At 39.1% G+C, this 22,125-nt stretch overlaps 1 protein-coding gene across 2 annotated transcripts in view; it reads left to right on the top strand.

Annotated features, from left to right (window-relative positions):
• slit3 (slit homolog 3 (Drosophila)) overlaps positions 1-22,125 on the top strand; it is a 283,239-nt gene that overhangs the window by 191,946 nt on the left and 69,168 nt on the right. For both annotated transcript variants that reach the window (XM_038286679.1, XM_038286681.1), the window contains 3 exons: positions 13,648-13,719; positions 19,090-19,253; positions 21,094-21,238. In XM_038286679.1, the coding sequence (XP_038142607.1) occupies positions 13,648-13,719; positions 19,090-19,253; positions 21,094-21,238 (381 nt within the window). The remainder of the gene's footprint in view (positions 1-13,647; positions 13,720-19,089; positions 19,254-21,093; positions 21,239-22,125) is intronic.

The raw sequence follows: 22,125 nt of genomic DNA, 5'->3' as shown, positions 1-22,125 counted from the left end.
AAAGGTTTATCTTAGTAGTTTCAGGTCGTTAAACGGAAACCAGTTATTTGAAAACTTGACCTGAAGCTAATAATCCAGTCTTTTATTACAAACTGACCGGATTGTCAGAATTCACTTTGAGCCTGCATCAGTCTGACCTGTCTTCTATGCCTAAATAGAATGCCTGGTTCTGCTGGAGGTTTCTTCCTGTTAAAAGGGAGAATTTCCTCTCCACTGTCGCTACAAGCATGCTTAGTGTGAGGGAATTTATTAGAGTCAATGCAATCAACTGGTTTTCCTTAGATAGAAAACTTTGAATCAATTTGACTGTATGATCTGGTTGAACTGTAAAGTGCCTTGAGATGACTTGTGTTGGGAATTGGCGCTATAGAAATAAACTGAATTGAATTGAACTGAAATTGAATTAGTTTGGTCCAGAAACACCAAACCGTCTCCGCTGTCCTCCTTTCTCTCCTCTTGCTGCCGATTTAACAAAGAACTGATTTTAATCCTCATCATGACTATTAGGCCTTTAAAACCAACTGTGTTATATTTGATACATGAGTTTTTGAGACCTGTGGGATATTTTAGTTCTTTAAAACCTTGACTTACAAAATCAGACAGGAAATGTATAAAAGATTAAGATATGCTCAATGCAACACGGACGATGCAAATAAAATATCAAATTTAATTCATACAAAATTAATGGGGTTTTTGTTTGTTTTTTTTTCATTTGTCAGAAAGGTTAATAACACATCTAATTAGATTTTTCTGAACATTATTTCCTGGCTTTAAATGGTTAAACCTATTAATGGTTTCACTCCTCCTGACCTCTCTGACTGCTTCGGTCTATTGTTCTATTCTTATCAGGTTCTATTGGTACCAAACTCTGAGATCAGGCTCCAGTGAGGTAAAGAAGAAATCCCCTTAAAAAGTCCGACAAGCATCCTCTTCCGCTCTCATTAAGTCTATGTGCTTATTTCACTGCAGGCTTTCTAGAGGTGTTTATCCTACTTACTGTTGTTTTGTCATATTTTATTTTGATAATCATCTGCATCTTAAATCCATTAGTTCTTTTTTATGTGCTTCATGACTAAAATGAAATTGAAATGAGGTAATTCACTGATGAATTTCCAGTTTTTCATGGATGAGTTTAGCTGAATGCTGCATGTTTTAGAATCTCCTCTGCTGCTGTTTGCAGCTACATTTACATGTTAGTGATGTGGAAGAGCCGGATGGCAGCTGCCCGAGCCACGCGCCATTAACCACATCCCATCGGGTGGAGGGGTGCTGATGAGGAAGAAGAGCAGGAACAGATCGGTGATCTCAGACGGAAATCAGGCTTTTTTGCATCGAGGAGGGGTAGAAAGAGGGAGGACAGGAGTCACTGAAGAGAGAAAAACCTGCAGCCTAATCTGTCCTGGTCTGATCAGCAGTTTTATTCCCTTGCACCTATACTTTGGTTCATCTGGACTCATCACACACGCTTCTTAAACCTTTCAAACACTGTGATATGGAGGTTAGCCATCTGCACAGGAGGGTGTCAGGTTCTTGGTGGTTTCTGATCAAACAGTTCGGAATCCTTCATTTTTGGTCTGTCAAGGACTCTAAACCTGATCCGGCCTTCCGGTCGGTAGCTGCATTGAACTCCTGTTTGTCACAATCTGAGTCTCAAAAAAAATACATTATTGTTATTCTCCTGCCACCCTGTTTGGCTACGATTGTAAACTGTGAGCTTTCCCAGGCTGGTTTCCAAAGGCAACACTCTACAAATGTCAATTTTCACAGAGATGAGAGGAGCAAATTGCGTGACTTTGGTTGTTCAAACACTTGAGCATATATTAAAGGGGATCCTTTAAACACACACATAGGCAATGGTTCACATTTGTAGCTGCACACACATTTCTTGGCAACGCACAAACAAAAAGTGGGAAGACTTCAGGCGGAGCGACCGGGGGGAATCTGTGACGTGGGCCTTAAACCTCGTGGGAAAGTTCATATATGGGACAATTTAATAAAAGCTTTTAAGTTCTCCTCCTAAAGAGCCTCTCACTGTTTCTGTAGGCAGTTTGAGTGTGAGAGGCTTTAGGGACAAAACAAAATCACCTGAGTCAGATGTCCCAGTCTGCTCTCACACACATGCCTGCAGCTGCACCTGCAGAAGCTTTGCATGGAACAACAGCTTTGTGTGGTTCTGATATTTCAAGGGTGGGTGAGTTTCAGCATCTGAGTCAGCAAGGCAGAATTCAGTTGGTCAGCCACAACATGGACTGAAACCCCTGACACGTAGTAATGGAGTGAAATTCGGTTCAAACGTCGGATCAGTGCAGAGGTGTCAAGTTACAAAGTACAAACACTTTGTTACCTTACTAAAGTAGATATTTTTGATATCTATACTTATCTTTTAAACAACTTTTTACTTTAACTCCTTACATTTTAAAAATAGACTTGTTATTTTCCTTTCATTTAAGCTAATTTTCATTACGTTCTGTTAGTATAAAAAAAAAAATCAAAAGAATATGTTTTATTGAGACAATTAATTTCTTTGTGGCTGGACTTGGTACTGTAACCACTTGTTGTTCGCCACATGCCAAAATAAATAGTTTTTCAAGATGATGCAAGGTTAAAGATATATAATGGAGAATTTCTGCAGATTTTTGATAAGACCAACCCTCTCCGCTTAAGAAAAAAATGCACAAGCACAGCCCTGTACCCACTTCTAAGAGGGAGCACCTATTAAACGAGATCGTGCACAAGTCTATTTCTCCTTGTGCATGCTCTGTTTAAAGGTTGCTGTTTGCATCACTCATACTAGCTTACTTTCCAAAAGAAGATTAGCAATTTTTCCAATATGTCAGACTCAACTCGGGTAAGTGAAAATGGTGATGAAGCACATAGGACATTGCTAGAATGACTGACAATTAGAAAGACCACTTATTTTAATGATCCACCCGGAAAAAGAACATCCTCCACTATACATTTAAATTTGACACAATTAGTTATATAACTAAGAAAATTAAGCGTAAGGAAGATATCATCCATATTTGTATTTAATAGGCTAATGCAGTAAAGCATCTGTCCCTAAAGATTTTTTCCTGCATTGCTTTTTAGTTTTAGACTTTAAGTAGTTTTGAAAATGGTACTTTTAAGCTTTTACTTAAGTAAAAAGCTTAAGTTGATACTCTGATTTCTACAGAAGTGTTTTTAAACAGTAGGATTTATACTTCTCATTGAGTAATAAACATTAGTACTTTAGGCACTTCTGGTTCAGTGACTGTGTGACCTGGCTGCAGCTCAGAGACTCGTTCAGATTTAAAGCACAGGGACAGGGTGTCTCAGCGCTGTAATGAGGTCCTGGTGCAGACGCAGAGTGCTCTTCACACGACTCAACAACCCTTTTAAGTTGGCTGTTGTTCAGTCTGTGTGGGAAACCTCCAACAGATCCGGATTACGCTCAGACCTCAAACTTAAACTCCAAAGGCGGCAGCAGAAAACAAATCGTTTCAAAATGTAGACACAATCGTCTAAAGTTTTATAGCTGTTAGACATTGCATCCATTCTGCATCCTGGTGTCTGCCCTAAACAGACAGAGGTCTATCGTTAGAGATCCCTGTTTCTGATGGGCCCACCAGCAGTTCTGACAGAACTGTAAGGATTTTAACATATGTTCTGGATTGCTCGTGCCAAAAGGTGGAGATTTGAATCTAATGCTCTACAGTTCCCAATTTTCCTCACCCCAGATACGGAAAAACAGCTGTTTGATCATTTAAAATCTAAATTTAAAATCATTTATGGAACTTCATATTTATGCACTAATACCCAACATGTCCTGAAAGGCGAATCATAAATTAACTCATTCCCTAATCAGTCATGAAAAGGATCAGTTATTCCTATTAACTCCAAGAGTATGTCTGTAATCAGTTTACTGATATATGTGCAAATGTAAGCTGAGATAAACACATATACCTCCAAACAGGGCTGCAGGATGCAATGTAATGGATTATTTGCTGTGACCTGATGCAGAACATCATTATTTCTAGGTGCCAGCGTAAATCTAATTACAGCTCCATTGTGACTCTGTTTCATATTTGTAGCTTTCTCCGTAGCTCCTGCAGGTCGGTGTTTTAGATGCACGTTGCTGGTGGTGTTAAATAGAGTTACAAGCATCATGCTACATCCCAGACAGCTTCAGAATCAATGCTCACATTGGCCTTGTGGTTTATCTCAATTCACGCCTTGGATGAGACTCAGCATTTACCGCTGATATAATTTATCCTTACTTTAACCTTTTCACCCTTTTTACTTTTCATTTTGTTTTGTTTTTCTGGCTAAATTGCATTTAATCTGTAAAATCAATATATTTCTCCCAGTCATGCTGCAGGAATTTCAATTTCTTGTTGAGAGCAGGCGTCTTAAGATGCTGATAAGGTTGATAAGACCTATACATTAATGAGATACCTTGGGGTGTAGGGTTGGGAATTGAAAAGATTTTCACGATTCCGATTCCCTTTTCGATTCTATTAAACGATTCGATTCTTTATCGATTCTTTTTTCGATTCCAATTTGGGGGAAAAAGGAGAACAAACAGTTTGATTATCAGAATCAACTTTGTTTACTTAACTATTGCACAATCTTACAAACTCAACAAGATCAAGATGTCCACAGGAAATGTGAAACTGGAGTAACATCTGTGTTTAAATGAAAAATGAATACAAGAACAAACTTAATAACCAACAATGTCTAATAACAAATGATGGGATAATAACCTATTTTAAATAACAAAAAATACTAATTATAAAAAATTAGTAGGGAAAATTAACAGTTCTTTTGCAGAAACATGAGCATATCTGCTTTTTCTGGAAGGATACAGGATCTTTCAGGGCTTATGGTGTCTCCAGCCGTGGAGAACACCCTCTCAGATGGGGTGCAGGAAGCCTGCACACAGAGGTAGTTTTCAGCCAGTCCAGATAGCAAGGGCAGCGTATCTTGCTTGTTCCACCACCACAGTGTGGCGCTATCCCTGCAGGGGATGGAGGGCAAGCTTTTATAGAGCTGGATTTCCTGATCTACCCTCTGGGCTAAGGAAAGACGGGGCTTTGATTCAAAAAGTGACCGCAGCTCGCTGTCTTCCTCCTCGAATAGTTATTTCCAAATTGCGTAACTTGCGTAACTTGCGTAACTTACGTAACGTACGTAAAAAACGTGACGTAAGTCATGCTCCCCAGAGCCGGCGCTCTAGGCTCTGGTGCTGCGGGAATCGAAAAAAGAATCGTTCAGCGAGCTGCCAAACGATGCCATGGAATCGGAAAATACGGAACCGGTTCTGAACAGGAACCGGTTTTCGATTCCCATCCCTATTGGGGTGTGTGTTATATTTTAGGTGAGATTAGCTAGAGCAATGATTATATATGAGGTTAGCATCAGTGCAGCTAAATCTTTTGTTTTCCTTTTAATTGAAAAATGAATTGAATTAGGTGGAGTTTTTAAAAGAGATGAAGTTCCTGGAATAATTTAAATTTCTTGAAGCAATCTCATGAACTTGCAGCTGACATCTTGAGATCTTTATTTTGTCCTGCAGTGAAGTTCTGATGGAGATCTTAGACACTAGTAGTTTAAAACTGCAAAGGATTTCACCCATTAATGCTCCAAGAAGTGAATTCTGTCTTTTTCTGTAGGATTAAATAAATATTGTTATATTTGACTCTAAGCAGCTCCAGTTTCTGACCAAATAATCCCACTTCTGCCAGCCGGCCCCCAGTCCAGACTAATATTTCTTCCAATAAGGGCTTCCTAGCCTCTCTGTTCAGTATTTAAACAGATTGGGCAAAAAAAACCTGAGGAACTATTAGCTGTAGAAATAAAAAAAGCATGTTTATATCTGTGAAAACCAGAAGCCTGATAGAAGTTTCATGTCCCAATCGACCTTCTCCAGCAGTTCTCAGACAATAACTCGTGTTCGTCATTACTAGAAAGACTAACGGTTCTGAACGTAAAGTCAATGTGGGTTGTAATCACAGCCATAAACTTTTAATGCTCTGTTTGTATCATAGAAGCTGCGCTAATTCAGACATTCTGCTCATGTATTGATTTGTGTCCGTTAAGGCTGATGGAGCATAATAGAGACTAATAGCAAATAAACGTTATTGCTCCACAGACTCTTCCTCAGAGCAAAACATCTTAAACCCAAGCTGGGAACTCACCTTCAGGGTTCTGAGCTCAGATTTCTGGGTTCTCCTACAGAAGCAATTTATTCCTGTATCAAGTAACTTTACTTTATATTTACAGCAAAGCTCCATAACTTTTGACCAGGGTATCTGTTTAATTTGAGATATATTAAATAACTTAAATTTTTGGTATCAATGCTTCGTGGCTGCCCCTCTCAAAGCCTTGACTAGCCTGAGAGGGTCAGATCTGCTGCTGAATGAGTCATGTGACCCAGAGCTCCACTTTATGGCAGTTTGAGGTCCCCTTAAACCCCAGAGATATATAGGCTCTATTTCCAAGGCAACAAAACAGATATAACACTTACCTGATCAGACATTTCTGTTGTTCTCTGATGTAGGATTTATTCTAAAGAGGTGAATGTGCTCTTGTCTGATCCGTACCAGTAGCACAATCCGTATCAGCCCATTTTACATCCTTTCAGTTGCATATCACTCATCTGAGTCTGAACTGTCCCACAAATGGGATCCTGTCCTTCTGGCAGCTTTTTTTTCAGCTTTGGATTTTGAAATATATGGTAGAATTTTAAGTTTTCCTTTCATTGTACAGTAATGTGTATTTAAAAGTATAAAAGATACTGCATAATCTAAAGAAAAGCAAAACTGATGCAGATTAATACTTTGCAGTCATAGTTTGAATGACTGCTCTGAGCATGTCCTCTGATGACAAGCAGTTTAAGGGATATAATATAAAAGCTAATTCAGTTATGGAACTTCATATTTATCCAATTCTCTCAGAAAAGTTGTGCAATAATTTCTACAATATGTAGCTTAGCATTCTTTGATGATTTAAGGGTAGAAATAAGTACCTTCAGTGCTGTAAGCACATTATGGAAGGCAACCTGGATGAATATAAGCTTTCACATGTGGCAATGGGCCGATGGTACAGATTGGGTTGGCTGTCTTAATTTTTCATTGGTGCTGTCAGTGGTGTTTCGGCTGCTTAACCAGGAAGTTAGGGGTCAGATGTCCCGTGGTGGCTATTGGTTACAAGATGTTTCTCTAAGTTGCCAAAAAAAGACTTTATATGAATAAAAAGTTAAAATTTAGAAAACAAAAGAAAAAGTGCTAACTGCAAAATCCGTTGTTGCTTTTGGTTGCTTGTCTTATCCATGCTCTCCTTGTCTAGCTTGTTGGGATGGTCCACCTGTCTTTAAAGGGTGGCCAGTGGTCCATCCTCTCCACTATTCAGCTGATGGTTTTATTTATGGGTATTAGAGTGAATGCCACATGCTTTAGGTGTTCTTATTTGTAGGAAATTTTCAGGAAGCTTGTGTCATTTTCATCATATTCATTCTTTGCTCACATTTAATCCTGATTACAACATAGTTTTGGATGTAACAGGTTATATGTGAACATTTTCACCAAGCGTGAATACTTTTAGCAGGATGTGTATAATAGTCAAATCCTAGCCCTTAAGCTCAGCATTTCAGATTATTTACATTTAATCTTGCAGGAGCTCAGGAGCATCGGGTTTTAGAGGGGAAATCCAAATGATCCGTATTTTATCCTTTTCTACCTTCCTTCTGAGTCTCAGGATCTAAAAGCACACGATGTTCTGAGTGTGGGTCCACAGAAGATTGACGAGTGAGACTTTGACCTCTGGGTGTAGGCTGCAGAAAAAGACACGTGTGATACCATCACTCTGTCTCTCTATCTGCTGCATGCACCACCCACCAACCCACCACCCTCCTCACTCACACACGCTCTTGTGATAGCATCTCAGTGGTGGCTTGCCACTAAAGAGGCTCCTCCATCAATGACTGCAGAGGCTCTTACAGCAACAGTGAGTTCGCCGCATTGCAAATAGACATAAAGCATCAGAAACAGGCACGTGTGTTCATGCTGACTCAAGACTCTGCAGATAAATTGAGTAAAAACTCAATACATGTATGGACTCACGTAGGCACATATAGCCGGTTGTCAGGTATCATGGATTGTTCTATGGCTGCAGAGGTCACTGCGACCCTTAAATTAAAAAGGAAAAACGCTGAAGTGGCCTTTTTATTGGATTCATTGTGAGGGTAGAGCTGGATGCCACCATAAGGTTGTTTTCACAGGGAATTACCTCGTCTTTGTCTAGCAGAATTGTCCATCCATCCATCTTCTTCGGCTTATCCGGGGTCGGGCACAGGGATAGCAGCTTCAGTAGGGAGGCCCAGACGTCCCTCTCCCTAGTCAATTCGACCAGCTCCTCTGGGGGAATCCCAAGTTGTTCCCAGGCCAGCCCACAAACATAGTCCTTCCAGCATGTCCTGGGTCTCCTCCCGATGGGACGTGCCTGGAACACCTGGTTAACAGAATTGTCTTTATGATCAATAATCTACATGAAAAAAGGTCAGAATTCAAATTAAACCATAGTGCATCACAAAGTATTCCCACCGTTTGCCTTTGTTTGTGTTAAGTGGAGAGAAAAGGATTTATGGTGGATGAAGAGGAGCCTAAAAGTTGAAAGATCTTCCTTCCATTCTACCTCCAAGAGCCACCAGTAAACCTGCAGTTTGGAAGGTTATATGAAGGAGCTTGATAATTTAGGGTTTTATACGTAAGAAAGAGAATTTAGAATTATTTTTTTAACCAAGAGCCAATGAAAAAAAAAATTTAAAATTGTAGAAATCTGGCCTTTTTATTATTATTTTGATCAGAACTCTAGCTGGAACCTTTTGGATCAGGTGAAGACTTTTGTGGACTTCCTGATAGTAAAGAACTACAATAGACCAGCCTTGAAGTAACCAATGCATGGGTATTTTTTCTGCGTCATTTCTGCTTTAGCAATTTTTTCGACTTAGGTTTTACGTTGGATTTATATGGGAAATCCTGATAAAAAATAACAGTTTTTTTTACTTTAATACAGTGTTTCCACGGGTCATTAAAAATAATTAAAAGTCATTAAATTATTATTTTTTTAAATTAAGGCCTTAATTGGCATTAAAATTCATTAAATGTGTTTATTGTGGCATTTAAAATGCTTTATTTAAAAAAAAATGTTTATAAAAACAATTTCGTCAGACATATTATGTGACAATATATTTGCGTGGAAATGCTTCCGGTTGATCGCAAAGCTGTATGTTCAGAAAAGAAGCTTGAGTCGGAGAAAAAGCTAGAGAATGGGGGGGGGGGCAATTTAACAGCATTCAGATAAGGATGCTGATCAAGCCATGCCTGTTGTCTATCTATAGCTGAGTATCATCAGCATAACAGTGGAAATTACCAGCATGCAGTGTGAAATGACCTTTAATTCCATCGGTTCTTTCCAGTTTGATCATTTGTGTTGTATAAGCAAACCCCTTGTAATGAGGCTAAACTTAAGATATGTTTGAAATCAGCCTGGAGCTACTAAATATGCATCATTTTAAAAAGAGCACCCATGGCCAGAAGCGTGTAAAATAAGCAGGAGAAGAAGGCCACAATTTGGAGGGCAGCTCTGGACGGATAGATTGTGTTTTCCATGTTTACCTTGGCTGAAGCCAGCCCAGTCACCGCTTTATTAAGGCAGAGCGATGTGAAGGGGGTCTGAAGAGCCAGAGCCGGAGAATAACTGACAGGAAAATTGCAGAGGGAAATTATTGTTATTCCACAATTAAATTATATATAGTGGGTAGAATCACCCCTGACAGGGCTGAGGATGTGTGTTAGAGTGAGTGTGAAACTGGATCTGTCCACCAAGGCCAGTGAGGCTGCACTGGCAGGGAGGAGGGCTGAGACGTGAATTAAAGAGAAGGAGAAGGGAGCAAAAACAGCCTATTTCTGATCCGAGTGGGTGTTAGAAAAAACACTGCTTAACCCCTCGGTAATTAAGTTATTTTGAACAGTTATGACGACAATACGGGAAGTAAAATAAACCATGTTTTTGTTTTGTGCGTCTGATACCCCGAATGTTTGGGTCGATTCAGAGAAACATTGTTTAATCCCGGATCGGCTCCATTTCTCAGGGTGAAATCGGTCCTTGTCGGTGTCAGGAAGCATTAAAAACACGCTGTCAGCTGTGAAAAATGAACCGGTTTCAAATACAAAAAAATGAGCACTCGGCCGTCATTCTTCTTCTACCAATGATTCTTTGAATACACACAGTTTCGGGTGATATGTAAAGTAAACTGTCTCTATTTTCTACCAAGTAAAATTAATGATCCGTGAAAGTTGGGCAAAAACAGAAAGAGGAGCTGAGCTGGTCGCCGGCTTTTACCAAAATAAACTCTGTATTTTTAATCTTTTCTCTTTTTTTTTTTTTTTTTTTTTTGCTTCCAGTGGTTTTTTTTTTGTGTGTTGAAACAAGAATAAAAATGTAGCTTGAAATAATGATCTTTAATAAGGTAGGGTGACCATATTTTCATTTTGAAAAACCAGGACACCTTGGAGCGGGGGGGCGGCGGCGGGGGATCTCTGTTCCCATGCATAGGCCTAGGTAATCCTACAATAACATGATATTAACAGTTGATTTATTAAAAATGCTTTTCAGTAAAAAGTCAACAGCAATAACTCCAATAACAAATGATAATTTTATTCAAAATGTATTTATTAAAAATGCTTAACAATTCCTGTAATGAATTAATAGCACAATGAAAGAAATAATGTCTCATCTAATCATCCCTCACTTAACAATAAAAGTTAACAATAACTCTCAACTCCCAATATGATGATACTCAGCCTCAGCAATGAACAAAATAATGTCTGTTCTGTAGGTTATTGGAAAATATAAACAAATGAGCTAATTAACAAAAAATACCTCTTTTGTAGCAAAAATAATTCAAAATGTACCAAAAACGAACAAAAACATATCAATAGAACATCTTGACTTTCGGTGTCCAGGTGGCTTTTCAGATCCCTTGCACCTCCATTGGACACCGAGACATATGTGCCTGCTTTGCAAACTGTGCACAAGGTCTCCCATTTGTCTCGACCCGGTCTGAAAGCGGGGAAACTCTTTTGTAAATCGTCGGTAAACATACATTTGTGCCTTTGCATGTTGTTGGCGTACTGACAGCCAAGCTATCTATATTCTGATTAAGAACGGGGCACCCGCACTGGCGCGGCTCAGGGTTGATGTCACACGCAGCGTCGTGCGCAGTGCCCTAGCGTCTGTAAATTTAATGGTCCAATGACGGTAATTTAAAAAATAGGACATTTCCTCACTTCCTAAAAAAAAACCCGGGACGCCCAGGACAGGATGTGAAATACGAACATGTCCTGGGAAATACGGACGTTTGGTCACCCTAAATAAGGGGAATTTTTCATTCCTGTATTAGCCTTTGGACCTAGTTTTATCTTTATTGAAACCATTTTTTTATCCATGCACAATCAACTAGAATATTAATATAAAATAAAAATGTCTTCAGATCTTTATTTATTACAGCATGAGACTAAATTTCACTTTGAAATATCTATGCTCCATGTCAACAATTTAGAGCGAAGGTTTTGATTTCTACATTTCTGAAAGCTTAAATAATAGGATACGCGTTAGCATTTAGCAGCTTGTACCAGTCTGTCAGTAACCTCCCAGAGGGAATTCATGTTTCATGAAAACTTGATGAAATCAATAGGTCTGGTGTGTCTCCAACACACCGGGGGATGTATTCACATTTGCAGTATTCACAGACGGTCCTGTTTTCCAGTCCTGTGATGAATGAGATGTTGCAGATTGTGACGCAGTGATCCCACTGACAGCAATGACCGGTTCTGAGTTAAAAAAACGGAGAGTAGGATTCATCTTTTTAATTTTGGAGCTTGAAACATCACATATTACTTTGGGAGATTGCTGCATCTCATTCCTCTTATTTGAATCTTTCTTAAGCAGAGAGTCTGGCAGAACAAAGATCCTGGACCCTTAAGTCCTTCTTTACTTTGTATTTTGCTCGTTCACCAGGTGCTGCAGTAGCAGCTAAACAGATCAGCAATCTCATTACTCTATCCTGTAAACTTTGCTTTTTATCAATGTCCTTTTTTATTTTGGGATACATTAAAACATTTTTTAGTATTCAGTTTAGAGTTTTCTGACAGCCGCATGGTTTTGTGTTTAACTCCTGGTTCAATCTGGGTGCCAGTGGATCTTTGGGGTTTTTATCACATCACCCAAGTTTGATCCTACTATGTAAAAAATCTGGATATTATTTCTAGATAGTGGATAGGATTATGTTTCCCTGGATGTGCTCAGCATGTGAAAGCTAAAGAGAATTGATTTAGACTAAAGCTATGAGGAGACTGACCTGAGCAGGAGCTTAGGAAAAGGCATTCAATGTATTTAGCAAATAAGTAGAAAAACATCCCAGAGTCTGGCAGCCTATGTTTTCTTTTAAATTATATCTGCTTATATATATGATAGAGCTCACTTAATTTATAGGATAATTTTTTTAATTAAAATTTGTGATGTCCATCTTTACTTTTTGACCGATGCTTTCTGTTAATGGAATGTCTCTGAGTTCAATATTTTATTTCACTGGTATCTAGATTTATTTGTATTTTAGTCCCCAAACAGGTCAACTCTACCTTAAAATGCATTGAAAAGGTGAAAGTCTGGATGGTTACCTAAAAAGATCTGACGAGAAGATCTCCTCCTCATCTCCAGAAACTTTACCTCCAGTGTTTCATTGATCCTTTATCTAAAAGCAAAAGTTACGATTTCCTAAATAGATCAACTGCGTGTTTAAGATATTTTTCCTTCTATCTTATAATCATTACAAAGTCACCTCTCTCTGCTTCAGTCACCTTTAGGTTAAGTTGCTGCAGCTCTCTGTTCTCTGCTGGTGGCTCAGATTCAAGTCGCACTCAGGTCACTAAAGAAAGTCTTACTGATGACTTAGACTCAAGATTTGAAGAGACATTTACCTGGTAAAAGGACTAGTCAGCATCTCTGCAGGAGGTTTTGCATCCTGCATCCAGACTTCAGAACCAGGGAGATCTTGAGGTGGTTTAATATGGCTCCAATTTAAAGATTCTATTAGATTTTTGTTTTGTTTTTCCCTTTTCCCATCTGTAAACTTCATGATCTGTCCATTTTATATTTACTGAGTTCTAGATTAGTGAAAGGGAGGGTCATGCATTTTCTGCAATGCTCTGAAGACTGAAATAGTAGGCTTTTCCCACTTCTTTCTTTTTCTTCTCCTTGGCTTTTGATTGTTTTATTAACTTCATTATAACATGCTATTGTTCATGTTGTATAATATTTCATGCGTTGGTAGGGACATTGTCCTTTAGATGTTTGTGTCTGTATATAATGATTCATTGTACAATACTTAATCAAGCCTTTTTTGTATTAAATGTTTTTGAATAAAATTGAAAGATTAGGGTAGGTTCTTGAAGTTGCACTGACACCTTTAGAGAAAAATGGGTAAGAATATAAAGCCCAGTGTTAGGGAAACGGGATAGATCAGGTTTAACATCCCAACAGTGTAAGAATAAAAATAGAGAGATTATTTAAAAATCTGTTTCTCTTTCTGTCTTTTCTTTCTTGCAGCACCCTCAACAACAACAACATCACTCTTATCCCACTGTCAAGCTTTAACCACATGCCCAAGCTGCGGACGCTGTGAGTAAATCCCCCCCACACACACACAAACACACATTTATCTTTTAATGGTGTTTTATATAATATTTTTCCAAGAGTTTTAGACCTTGTCTGCATGTTATTTGTGCCTTCTGAGTCTGCAAAATTTGACCCTTCTCAGCTTACTTCTATTGGTTTAATGCTCTGCTGTTCTTTTTCTGTAACATAAACTTTTTTTTTTTACCCTAAAGCTACAACTATATAGTCTCCTAAGCGCTTCATTCCTGCTATTCGGTTTCATTTCACCATGGTTACATCATTTAGGTTTCTTTTTTGTCTTTTTCATGATATTGTTAATTTATTTGATGGACTTGTTTAACCAGAGGAAAATGATATTGGTCAATCTCAAGGATATCATGATGTCCTGCTTTATATGATTGTTTCTCTGCACAAAAAAAAAGGATTTTTATCTAACATTAAATAAATGAAAATCAATGTGTTAAAAATTATTTATAACAAATTTTCCATAAAATAATTAAATTTCCAAAATGGAAATGGAAGACACCTCCTAAGGTAGTTGAGAATGACCGAGCTAAGATCCTGTGGGACTTCAAGATCCAGACTGACAAACAGGTGATGGCTAACCAACCAGACATCGTGTTGATGGACAAACAGCAGAAGAAGGCAGTAGTGATAGATGTGGCAATCCCAAGCGACAGCAACATCGAGAAGAAAGAACACGAGAAGCTTGAGAAATACCAAGGACTGAAGGAGGAGCTAGAAAAGATGTGGAAAGTAAGAGCAGCAGTGGTGCCAGTGGTAATTGGAGCACTGGGGGCTGTGACCCCCAAACTGGGAGAGTGGCAACAGCAGATTCCAGGTAAAACATCAGAGGTCTCTGTCCAGAAGAGCGCAGTCCTAGGAACAGCTAAGATACTGCGCAGAACCCTCAAACTCCCAGGCCTCTGGTAGAGGACCCGAGCTTGAGGAGGACACATATCACCCCACGAGGGGTGAGAAAACAGTTTTTTATCAAGATTTATCTATTAGGTTTAAGATTTATTGTTTTGTTTATTTGATTAATGAAACATTTATTCAGATACATTTTTTATTGAATTCAGTTCATAACGTATTGATTTCCATATATCTGTGATTATGTAACAATTTTTTTCTAGAATCTTTGGTTTTTATTCCAGATTTATATAATTATACAGTCTTTAGAAATACTTCTATTTTCAGATTTATCGAATTTTATTACAAGACAAATTTCCAATTACTGTATTTAGATAATTTTAACACAAAACACCAAAGCTGGAAACTGAACAGTACTGGAAAGCCATATGGAGAAGGAGGCAGCACAGTGGTTGGTCTCTCTGAGAGAAGACCAGTGGCAGAAATCCAAGAAAGAGTCTCAGGTATGAAGAACTGGACAGCATCAGGCCCCGACATGATACACACCTACTGGCTTAAGAAACTCAATGTACTCCATGAACGCTTGGCAGCACAAATGAACCAGCTGCTGAGAGATGGGAACCACCCTGAATGGCTAACCGGAGGGCACACAATCCTTATCCTGAAGGACCCCTCAAAGGGTACAGTCCCATCCAACTATCAGCCCATAACTTGCCTCTCCACAACATGCAAGCTCATGTCTGGGATCATAGCAGCTAAGATCAGTGGGTACATGGATCAATACATGAGCACAGCTCTGAAGGGAATTGGTAAAGATACCAGAGGTGCCAAACATCAGCTCCTGATAGACAGAACAGTCGCTAGAGACTCCAGAACCCAAAACACTAACTAGCACTGCCTGGATTGACTACAAGAGAGCCTACGACTCAATGGACTTCCAGATACAGACAGACCGAATGGTAATGACAAAACAACCGGACATTGTGTTGGATGACAAAAAGCAGAGTAAAGCATTTGTGGTTGACATAGCAATACCAAGTGACTGCAACATCAGGAAAAAAGAACCTGAAAAACTAAAGAAATACCAGCCGCTCAGAGGTCGAGGCATCAGTGGTACCCGTGGTCATTGGGGCATTCAGTTCTAGGAACAGCAAAGGGGCCTCTGGTAGAGGACCGGAGTTTGGAGGAAAAAGGGGGGGAGATCACCCACAATGGGTGAGGAAGAGTTTTTTTTTTTACTTGTAATTATATATAGATTTTCTTCCATTAAAGAAAATGATAAATTCACACTGGCTATTAAAATAACACAAAACTTAAAAAGTCATAATAAATAAAATTTGACTAAATAATAACTTAGTAAAATCAAATATTGATTTTAAGTTTTCCCTTTAAAGTAATAATTCAAAAAAAGAATAACTGCCTCTGACAAATTAAAACATTGAATCAACATACCTGTCAACAGGTGCAAAGTCTCACTGAAAATTTCCTGAACTGTACAGAAAACTATCTAGATTTTTTCTATCTTTAATGGAAGGGTATGTCAACTTTCAGGCACAACTCTACATTTTACCCTGTTTCATTATTGACGTGTTGCACATATCTGACAAGATTATACCAGAGAAATAACCTTTGTTCAAGATTTGTAAAGTGTAATTAGGGTCCCAAAACTAAAATATTGCTTAGGGATCTTTATATTCTAATTGTGGCTCTGTGCCAAGCAGTCACCAAGACCTTACCTTGATGGTAAATGTCACAACTGTCCCACATTAAGAACCATTTTTTTTTATTTAGATGTTTAACATAATATTTCCCCATTAAAGTCCATCATATGAAATATTTGCTGCTGCATGTGAACATCCTTGACCAGAGAGGTCAACCCATTGACTATTCAGCAGCAGTACCTGTGTCACACACACAAACACACCAGTATCACTACAACAAAGCTATATTTAGGCCCTATAGATGGATAAGCTTTGATTAGTTTAAACTGATCCTCTGCTGATGTTGCAGATGTGAGATCAATGCTCTATAGGGACCCTACTGTTGTAGAAATTAGTTCTAATTCTCATCATGCCAATGGCACAACATTTTTAAAAAGCATCTTCTAGTGAGTCTGAGTCTAGAAAGAAAAATAGTTTATTAGTTTCATGTTAAATATACTAAACAAATGTCAAGATAGCAGGGACTGCTTCCTTCATAGACGTTTCTAAAAGCTTCCTCTGTATCTGCTTAGGTTTACTCTCAGAACTCGTGGAAACATGATGCAGTTAAACACATGCTAGATAATGCTCCTTCTCTCGGTCCCCACTGAGCTGCAGCCATCCACACAAACCTGGTTTTCTGCGTCTGGAGCAGCAATCCAGGCTGAAATCATGCCTTGGAAATTGGATTTGAGGCAGCAGCATGGCTGCACTGTGCCAGCAGATTGGGGGCAGAGTTACCAATATCCAATATGTTTTAATCAGACGGTCTCTGCTGCTTCTGTTTTCTTTCAACTCAAAGTGAATGTCTCCTGTGATTTGCTTGTTGTTCCTCGTTCTGTTTGCTCCTGCTCAGTGTTTCTGAATCTCATCTCAAATTTGATTTGCCTTCTTTGCTCCTTTTCCTTGGTGCTCCCTCATGAGATCATCTCTGAGATGTTCTCTGGTCTTAGGATTCTTTTGCCCTCCACCAGGCTTATATCTTAGTTTGGCTTTTACTCCCCAGTTGTTTTGTCAATTGCACTCCTAGTCTCTCATTTCCACCCTCCTCCTTTTCCTTTCTCTTACTTTACATTCTGTCCTTTAGTCTTCATATTCTTATTGAATATTTGTTGATTTGGGAAATAAAAGGTTTAGAGTTTATCTGGATTTTATGGATGAAGTGGGAGAACAATGATAAAGAGTCAGAAGATTCCTCTGACTTAATTTTTTTTTAGATCTGCCTACATCAGCTTTGAACAGCTACAGACTCTGTTTCTTCTTGGTGGATCTCTGCCGCTCCTCCAAAGTTACCATGGTCCTCTGGGCTACTTCTCTGATCAATGCTCTGCTTGTTCTGTCTGCCAGTCTAGGTTGACACATAGTTCTTGGTAGGTGTGCAGGTGGTCCTTCTTCTCTCAACGTTCAGATGAGTGATTATCCGGAGATCTGAGATGTTCAAAGTTAGGGAGATTGTTTTGGAACCTAACCCCTAACTCAACCAGAACCTCCCTCCTGTGACCCTTCTGATGGGTCCCATGATTTTCATGATGCTGGTTGGTCTTTTAAGTTCTCTGGGGAACCTCTCAGGCCAAAAACAGAACATCCGCAAATAGACACAGATTTAATAGATCGCAACAGGACTGTAGTTACTGACTCTGTGACCTCTGATCTTGAACATCACCTGCAGTCACTCATCTTAGCAACAACCCCAGCCACCCCCACCCCCGCCGTCTTCCTTTCTCCCCTGAGTTTTAATCCTACTTGTCAGTAATTAAGGCGAAGCAGGAGGTGGGCCAGGATGTGGCTATCTGTACGCTGGGATTTGACTATAAACTGGATTTATAATAGCAAGGCGGTATTAAATCCTGCTGCCCCCGCTGCTAGCATCAATGAGAACATCTCTACATCTCTGTTCTATAACCGGATTTGTCCTCTGCTTTATTACAAAGGGAGGCCTGTCTCCTGAAAGGCCAGATACCCTGGCTGGCACATAATACGCTGACAAGACATTCTGCTTTTTATCCGCCCTCCTCCCCCTCCTAGTCTCTCTGCAGCCTGTGCAGAGGCTCAGCTCGACTCTTTGCAGCAACACCTGATGCATTCTGTGTCGAGGAGCAACTTTAATTGATGCAACACGTTAAATTTGAGGAGCTGGTTAGCGGAAGATGCCACTTAGGATTACATTCAAATCAAAGTCAAAGCTTTCAGTGCCTCCTTCAGTCAAATGATGCTGTTAAGAGGTTCATCTAGATAACTTAAGGGCCAATTTGTGCAATTGCTTTTCAGGATCTGAGCTTTGAATCAGGATCTTTTCTTGAATTATTAAATAAAATTAAACCACCAGCAATGTTTGGTTGAAACTGCCTCAGATTTGCTTTGTCATCGTTTTGGAGTGTTTAGCTGTTTAGTTGAAGAAGAAAAAGCTTTTAAAAATCATCTGCTGCTGATCTGAACAATATGCAGCTTGTTTTTCACATATAAAACAGCCTTCAGATAATCTTAATAATTCCCTGCACTGTTGTCATTTTCTTTATAAATAAAAGTACATTGGGTCTCAATGGCAGTTTTCACATGTAAATGTAAATGTTTAAAGATTACTTAAGTTAAAACCATAAGAAATTCCATAAATGGTGTTCAATATGCTATCCAAATAAAAGACTTGAAAATTTCTCTTTAATCATTTCTTTCCCATCTTATTTCTACTTTCTATATTCCTCCAGATTCCCTTTCTTTTTTTTTTTGATCAGTCCTTGTCAAAATATTTGATTCCGTCTGGATTTCTGCCTGTAGCATTGTAACAGCTCTCTTCTCTTCTCAGGCGTCTGCACTCCAACAACCTCCACTGTGACTGCCACCTGGCCTGGCTCTCTGATTGGCTTAGAGCCAGGCGGGGCTTGGCTCCCTTCACCCAGTGCATGTCCCCGGCCCAGATGCGGGGCCTTAATATCCCAGATGTGCAGAAGAAGGATTTTATCTGTAATGGTGAGTTTGTGAAAACATGGATTTGTTGATTTGAATAGCTGTTTTCAATTAAAACTGGCAAACTGACAGACTATTGGTGAGACAGGGGCACCTTCATGAAGGTATTAAAAGGTGTTAAATGTGTGAAAATAGGAGTTTTTTATTTTTTTAACAGTTTCTCCTCAGGTAGAGTGCGCAACAAGTTCTCATCAACTTTAGGAATATTGCTCTATATTAAGGCAAGAGAACATGGATTCGCTCCTGTCAAAGACAATAGCTGTTGCATTATGAGGAGAAAAAAAACACCTGCTGAGAGACAGAAGACAGAAGTTTACCTACCTGCTTGAGATGATAAGTAAATGAATGATTTCTTTACAAATCATCTAAGCTGTGTTTAATAAAGCGACAGATACTAAATAAACATCTAAAACAAATGATTACTTTAAAGCTAAACCTGCCGATAGTGCAAGGGTGTAACTTTGTAATGAAAGTTGGTGTGGTCACTCGGGTGCTGTCTGATGGACCTACAGTTACTCCACCCGAATGCTTTCATTAGGTTTTTGTTTTTTCCAAAAATGAGATCAAAAATGAGCTCAAACATATATTTATTGAATGCTATTCTCTTGTTGAGATCACGAGAGCCATAATAAGCTGATATTTATATTTATAGACACTTAGAGAGATGCCTTTTAGTGCATTACATTATAGGGCCCAAAATAACGAATAACTGCCGATCCTGATGCCTGCAGCGCGAGAGAGGAAAAAAACACTGACTGAAAACGCTCTGAATAAAGTTAGCTGTGCCCACCATCTGTTACCTTTGGCTAAAGGAAATCCGTGGAAAGGGGGAAAAAAGTGGAAATTTTTGGTGGAGACTGTCCCCATCAGGCCAAAGTTGGTGGGGACATGTCCACACGAGTCCTTCAGAAAGTCACGCCTGTGTGATATTTTTAACAAATTCAGGGCTAGGCTGTAATTCGGCCTGGCCCCGCAGGGTCTGGGCTTTCTTTGCTGATTAGAAAGACGAAAAAGGTTAGATTCGTTGAGCAAAAAGCATTTAGTGTAAGAATAGAGCAAAGATAGCAGGACTCAAACAGCTGCTGCATACAGCTGCATGATGTCTCCATTGGTGGTTTTTGACCAGGTAGCTGCCTGTCCAGGTAGTCCGTCCTCCTGTCTGATCGTCATAGGAAGTGATGCAGCAGACCACAGCTGCTCCTCTTAAGTGGAAAAGCTGAAGCAAATATAAAACCTGTTGCTTCTACACTGAAGATAACACATCACAGTAATAAACATTTATCATTAAGGATATTTAGATTTTAAAAATCTATATACAGTTTGTCCATTACTATCAGAAGGTAATGGCCTCTGATTCAGATGTTCTTCTTCTTCTCTCATAAATCTTTTTCTTCTTAGCTCCTTCAAAATGTTCACCTCTTCGTATTGTTAATGTTTTCCTCCCAACTTCTCGATACCTGTTTCTTTTCGTGTCTCTGCTTCCTTCATGCTCATATCTTAACTTATTTTATGTGCATATTTGGCCGAATAATAAGTAGCGTTTGGATTCAGTTCCTTCCTTTTTCATATCAAAGAGATTGCATGTTTTCCCAAAAGATTTTTCAAACCTCAAAAACAACAAAGCTACCATCACAAGAGATTAAAGTTTGTTTTGAGGGGAGATCAACAACATCAGGAAAAACTGAAATATCCTGAAATATAAAGAATTTTTGGAAATAAAACGACAGCAGGAAATATAAATGCAGCCCCAGGCTTTAACCAAATCTACTCATCTTTGTGGCTTTAAGCACTGAATAAATTTAAGCTTGAATTGATCATTTTGTGTATTTGCTACTGACTGTAGGTCCCGTTCAGACGGAGTCGAGGGCGTGCTCCCCTCAGGTAGCCGTGTGTCCTCCCAGCTGCACCTGCAACAACAACATTGTGGACTGTCGCCGCAAAGGGCTGACGGAAATCCCAGGCAACCTACCAGAAGGCATCGTAGAGATGTAAGGAAGCTTCACCTTAACCCTCACTGCATAAATCAGAGGTTTCGTATAAAGCTAACTTCAGGCTTTAATCTATTATGATGGATAATAAAAACCTGAGCAACAACGTTTTAACCCACAGCCATGTTATCTAACATCATCCATCACTGAGGACCAAACTGTTTTTAACATATTAGTTTTTATCATTAAATCAAACTCATTTGTAGATAATTATGATTGCTACAACTTTCATCTTCAGCTGTGAATCCAGGCTGAGGTTTCCTCCTCTTTATTTTATTCATGCAGCTCACAGAGTTTCTTCTTCATTGGTTTAAATCATGTGTTTCCCTTTACTGTATTATTCCTCCTGATCTTCTTTATGTTCAGTCTTAATTCAGGCTTTATAGAAACAAGGGTTCCAACACCAACTTGTCATTACCTCTAGAGTGAGATGCAAAAAAAGGAAAATTTAATGTTCGATCACAGTAGAAAAGACAGCCTCTGTTATTTTTGCAATTTGGGTGTATGAATTAACGTTCACCCACTCCTAGAGGGATTCAGATTTAACCTTTAGCCTAAAAAGCTTCACTGGTTGTTCCAGCAGGACTTTATTAATAAAACTAACACAAAGCTGAGGTTTGCTAACCACAGACAGTTAACATATGCAGAAAAAAACCTGAAACTCCATGTTAATGGAGCGTTCCTTCTTGTAACTACAGCTGTAGAGTTATACAGGGTTGCTGAAAGGGCCACACAGAAATCACCATCATCATGAATGTCAGTTTCATTGAGAGATCATTAGAGGCATCAGAAAAATGGCTTTTCAGTTAGAGATCCATTTTTTTTTTTTAAAGAGTTGAAACTTATTGGGTAAATAAGTGGGGGAGACTCTGGACCATGGGAAGAAG

Source organism: Cyprinodon tularosa, unplaced genomic scaffold, assembly GCF_016077235.1.
Source record: "Cyprinodon tularosa strain WSP-4 unplaced genomic scaffold, ASM1607723v1 ctg229, whole genome shotgun sequence".
Taxonomy (NCBI): domain Eukaryota; kingdom Metazoa; phylum Chordata; class Actinopteri; order Cyprinodontiformes; family Cyprinodontidae; genus Cyprinodon; species Cyprinodon tularosa.
This window is presented reverse-complemented; position numbering and strand designations above follow the sequence as displayed.